The 5767-nt window shown below is 38.6% G+C and overlaps 1 protein-coding gene across 1 annotated transcript in view; it reads left to right on the top strand.

The window, feature by feature from the left end:
• AQR (aquarius intron-binding spliceosomal factor) overlaps positions 1-5767 on the top strand; it is a 133892-nt gene that overhangs the window by 89424 nt on the left and 38701 nt on the right. Inside the window, exons 25-26 of the mRNA XM_006831906.1 lie at positions 1767-1902; positions 5130-5339. Of these exons, the coding sequence (XP_006831969.1) occupies positions 1767-1902; positions 5130-5339 (346 nt within the window). The remainder of the gene's footprint in view (positions 1-1766; positions 1903-5129; positions 5340-5767) is intronic.

Raw genomic sequence — 5767 nt, forward strand, 5'->3', positions numbered from 1 at the left:
ATGAGGTCTCTTTCCCTCCCTACAGCCCTCTCCATCTCTTTCCTGTGTTAAAAAACACAGGAACAAAAAGCAAACAAGAAAAGTTCAAGGCCTGCTCTTGGGCTGAGTATCTGTCGGCTGTTTGGTTTTAAGTGGATACCGACTCTTTAAATTTCGGGGAGATCTATGCACACGCGTAGTAGAACCCTTCGAGGGTGGGGCTGGAGTATCCACTAGCTCAGGCACCCCTATAGTTATCAGATTGGAGGTACGCAGACAACAAGGGACCAACAAAAAGATAACCAAAAAAAAGAATGTCCACACCTCTATCTCTGCGGCTCTGTCAGTTGTCCGTGGCTGCTCTGATCCTTCCCCCGCTTGGCCCCACACAAAATGGTGGCTCCTGGAGCAGCTGAGCGTCCCGAACCAGGAAGTAATGAATTTCTTGCTTTTGCCACAAACTCCTCAGCTGTAAGTTTTCCAACCTTCTAAATATTCCTTTATATGTGGTTCAGAGTACTGGGACCATTCCCTAAGACTTCTTGGCCCTGTATTCTGTGTTGTTCTCGGCAGAGCTTGTCACTACACTTCTACCCGATCTGCCATCTTTTTCCAGAAATCTATTATTTGTAGTTTTATATGTTTCTTTATTAATTAACATTATATCCAAGGAATTTTGGCATTTTATTAGACTATAAACATTCCTAAATTCTTTTTTGTATTATAGAAGCGTTCAGTATAAAAATAATTTTAAATGATAAAGAAGCAACCAGAAAAATGTCACTCACTAATGTTTACATCTTTATAGTTGACAAATTCTCAAAACCAGTTCTTTTTGTCATGTTTTAATCATGTTATCTCTTTTCTGCTTTTAATCATTTCTTACTGTATAGAGGATCAGCCTTGGATTTATTAGTTTGTCACTTCTTTGAACATGTGAGCAGCTGTGATTACACTCTAGTCATCTTTTTTAGTGTTGTACTTTGTTACTGTGGGGAAAATAAGTATAGTTTTGGGTTCCAATTCTGCTCTTCAGCTTTCATTCTTAGCTACATATTTCTGGGAAATGTACTCTCTTCAAGCTTCTTACCCAAAACTAAACCAAACTTACTATCATCTAGGCGATTCCTGAGGCTGGAAATCTTTACTTGTTTTTCTCCTGTGGAGTGACTGGAGGGTTAGCAATCCTGTGCTTATCCTATAGCGCCAACAGGGCTCCTTCTTCTCGCTTCAGATTTCATATTTACAAACTAGCTGGGGTCAGGGTTGCTAAGCTGCATGCTGAGCTATGTGTAGATTTAAGAAATGATTAAATATGTGTAAAATTAATTTCCAAAGTATTTAGAACTAATTTACTTGAATAATGTAAAACAGTGTTACTTAAGGTAACCGATCTATACAAGGCGGGGGTTGGGGAGTGGGAGGGAAGGGTGAGCTTCAAAAAGCTCATGGAAAACTTATAGTAAAAGGTCATGGAATTTTTCCATGAGCTTTTTGAAACCCACTCATACTTGTTTTTGGTCTGTCATGAGGTAAGGAGTTTGTACCAGAATTCATTGCACTGTTATACTGCTTCCTTCTTTATGAAAGTCTTGTTACTGGTGGAGAGGGAGTGAACTAAATGATTTTTTGTTCTTTGCAGACCAATTAAAAAATTGCAGATCAGAAGTAGTCCATAGACTACACTTTAACTTTGGTGTTTGTTATTTTTCTATTTTGCTGACAGTTTCCTTATAAGTCAAGTCTTTGTTCACAATTTTGCCTTTTTGCATAATTAAAATTTGTAGGTATGGACGAGTTAATTACGTCCTGGCTCGAAGAATAGAACTACTAGAAGAAGTGAAACGATTACAGAAGAGCCTAGGGGTTCCAGGAGATGCGTCTTATACATGTGAAACTGCAGGCTATTTCTTCTTATATCAGGTAAGAAATACCCGGTTAGATGGTGGTGGTTGTGTGCCAGTAAGTCGGTTCCGACTCACAGCAACCTTAAGTAGGTCTTCTGAAGCTGCAGATCTTTACAGGAACAGAAAGAAAGCATCTTTTTCTTGCGGAGTTACTGGTAGGTTTCACCTACTGACCTTGTGGGTAGCAGCCTAGCTTGTAACCCACTATGCTACCAGGGTTCCTTTAGATAAGATGTTGTTAAGTGTCATCAAGTGGGTTCCAACTCACAGTAACTTTATGTAGGGTTTCTGAGGCTAAATCACTGTGAGAGCAAAAAGTCGTATCTTTTTCCCACCAAGCGACTAGCAGACTCAAGCCGCAGACCTTGTAGATCATAGTCCAGTGCTTATCCTCTATTTTTTAAAATCATAATTCATTGCATATGGTTTCCAGAAAGAAATGGGAATGGATTCTTAAAATCCTTCTTGAAGGGCTTTTTTGATGGGTAGATTAAAATATATAGTGTTAGTAAAGCTATAATTATGTATGTTAAATGTTTGTATTTTCTTTTATTTTCCATTTTCTTTGTTAAATAACTTTGATGACTCATGCAGTGAAAAGCCACTACTGCTACTTTGCTTTTATTTTTTGCTATTGGCAAAGTTTCCAGTCTTTTTATATTTTTTTTCTATGGAAATAATAGGAGCCTTGGTGGCACAAGGGACGCTTGCAACTTACCAAAAGGTCGGCGAATTCAAAGCCACCAGCTGCTCCATGGAAGAAAGATGTGGCAGACGAATTCTATAAAGATTGACCACCTTGGAAACCCTGTAGAACACTCCTACTCTGTGCTCTAGGGTTGCAATGAGTTAAAATTGACTGGACAGCAGTCGGTTTGATTTTAGTTTGGCATATGGAAATGTAATTAAAATATTCTAGTTACCCAGGAGTTACAATGTACAGTTCTGTAATGTACTTTTACTCTGCCTATTAACCAGCCAATGAAGAAAGTATATTATCCTTATAACATCCAGAAATAAATTATTCTTAGAAGTAATTGCAGGGTACAGCTTAAGTTAAAATTTCTTTTGACTCAATTTAGAGGTGTGCTTTCACTTTTTGTTAGGGTTAATTTTGTTGTTGTTGTTGTTAAGTGCCGTTGAGTCGTGTCCGACCCATAGCGACCCTGTACAGGGTTTCCAAGGATGTAAATCTTTACGGGAGTAGAAAGCCTGATCTTTCTCCCGCGGAGCAGCTGGTAGTTTCGAACCGCTGATCTTAAGGTTCGCAGCCCGATTCGTAACCACTACGCTACCAGAGCTCCTTAGGGTTAATTTTAGGAGTATGAAAATCTAGTGGTAGTACAAAACTAAATAAACTGAATGAAACTTTACTGTAATAGTTTATCTACTAATAATTTTTAATGATTAAGGTATAATTAAATAATGATGGTTTTTGTTTAACTTTTTCTCTTTGTTTGATCTTATTAATATATTTTAGATATAAATTGTAACTGAAACTTTGAAATGCATGTGAAAGAACGGGTTTGAACTCATTTTTTAAGTAGCTGTATAAACCAATTGAGTACCATTCAAAATGAACTGATTTGATGGTTTCTTGTGAAAGTTCTCAACTTCTGTGCTTATTTGACAAATGAAGATTACTAGGCTCTCAGTGAAAACTGCTTTTAAAAGTAGGATAAATGACCTACAGATTGTGGAGATTTATAATAAATTTCAGGACAAATAAACTTGAGGCTTTACGAGGTAGGTTAACAATTTTCAACATCCCACAGTACATTGGATATGTGGTTTAAAAGGAAAATTCCTAAGCCATGTCCTCAGAGATCTTCAGACTGAATAAAAGCCTGGAATGGGATGCAGGAATCTACAGTTTTATTTAGCTCCTCAGATTGCTGCCTACTGACCACGTTTTGAGAAACACTAAAGCTCTATTAGATGACCAGGGAGCATTACAGCTGAGCTTAAGTGAGAACTGGCTGCTAATACCACAGCTAACATTATCCAGCAGTTGTCACGGAGTCGGTTTCTACTCATGAAGACCTCCTGGATATCCAGGTAGAACTGCACCAAAGGGTTTCCAGCAGTAGATTGCCAGGCTTTTGTTCCAAGGCATTTGTGGGTAGACTTGGACTCCACCTTTCAGTTACCAGCCATGCATGTTACTCATTCGCACCACCCAGGATTCCAGCTAACATATGTGTGTCTGTCTATATTGTGTATGCAACTTTAAGGACAGAGTCAAACTAGTACATAGTTTCCAAGGTTGTAATCTTTATGGAAACAGACTGCCACAGCTTTTTCCCACAGATTAGCTGGTGGGTTCAAATGGCCAACCTTTCAGTTGACTGGTGAGCACTTCACCTTGGTGCTTCCAGATCTCCTTAGCTAATATCAGCAAGGGTATAGTTGAACTAAGGAGCCCTGGTAGCATAGTGTGTTACCAGTTGGGCTGCTAACCACAAGGTCAGTAGTTGGAATCTACCCGTTGCTCCTCAGAAGGAAAATGAGGCTTTCTGCTCCTGTAAAGATTTACAACCTCAAAAATTCTACACACGATTTCTATAGGTGGGGACTAACTCAGTGGCACACAGCCACCATAGTTGAACTGTGTAACAAAAGTTGCGAAGTGATCTTTCTAATATATGTTCATTTAAATCAGAAGTCCTTTGTAAATGTACTCAACATAAATGTAATAATTATAAAGATCTGAATATTGTTATTAGTGTTGTTGTTAAGTGCCATTGAGTTGGCTCCTACTCATAGCAGCCCTTTATAGAGTTTCTAAGGGATGGCCAGTGAGTTTCAACCTCTGACCTTGTGATTAGCAGTCCAGTGCTGACCTCACAGTGCCGCACAGTAATGTGCAAAGACCTGGAAGAAGGGTGGGAAAGAAACTGAGATACTGGTTTAAAAAAAAGAATTCTTTGCCCAGAGAACTTTTTAAAAACTGGGGCTAATGCTAAGCTGCCTTTAACGTACATGGAGAATGTACAGTGTCTGAGGTAAGTCATGACATGGCCCTGGGATTGAATACCTTTTGTCAATGATTATAAAGGTTACAGTCATGAAAGAAAGAAAACTCTGCCTGTGACTTGTATGAAAATTAGTCATAATGCAGTCAAAGACTGCATTTTTTTTCCTTTATCTGAAAGATATTATTTTTATACATTTCTTATTAATTTTATCATTTTAAACATAAATAATTAGTTAGATGTTAACTTCAGATCCCTTTTCCTATAGGTTATGTCTCGTTGGGAAGAGTATATCAGCAAAGTGAAAAACAAAGGAAATGCATTACCAGATATTACGGAAATCTCCACTTTCTTCCCTTTTCGTGAATACTTTGCAAATGCCCCTCAGCCTATTTTTAAAGGCAGGTCTTACGAAGAGGACATGGAAATTGCTGAAGGATGTTTCAGGCATATTAAGAAAATTTTTACTCAGCTCGAGGTAAGGAATCTTAAATTCTTTTAACTTAGTTTTTAAGGTTTTCAGGTTGTTACTGTTAGGTGCCATCGTGTCAGTTCTGACTCATAGCAACCCTTTGCACAACACAGTGCAGCCTTGCTCAGTCCTGTGCTATCACACTCGTGAGCCTATCGTATGATGTGTGAGCCCATTGTTGCTGGCGCTGTCAGTCCATCCCATTGGAGATACTCCGATTTCTCACTGACCCTCCACTCTACTGAACATGATGTCCTTGTTCAAGCAAGAACTGGTCCCACCTGACAACATATACAAAGAACAAGAGACCAAGTCTCACCATCTTGGCTTCTAACGAGCATTTTTGTCATACTTTTTCCAAGAAGTATGTTTTGGTTTGTTTTTCTGGTAGTCCACAGTCCTTTTAAGATGCTTCTGCAACACCATAATTCAAA

This window comes from Chrysochloris asiatica, unplaced genomic scaffold, assembly GCF_000296735.1.
Source record: "Chrysochloris asiatica unplaced genomic scaffold, ChrAsi1.0 scaffold00004, whole genome shotgun sequence".
Lineage (NCBI taxonomy): Eukaryota > Metazoa > Chordata > Mammalia > Afrosoricida > Chrysochloridae > Chrysochloris > Chrysochloris asiatica.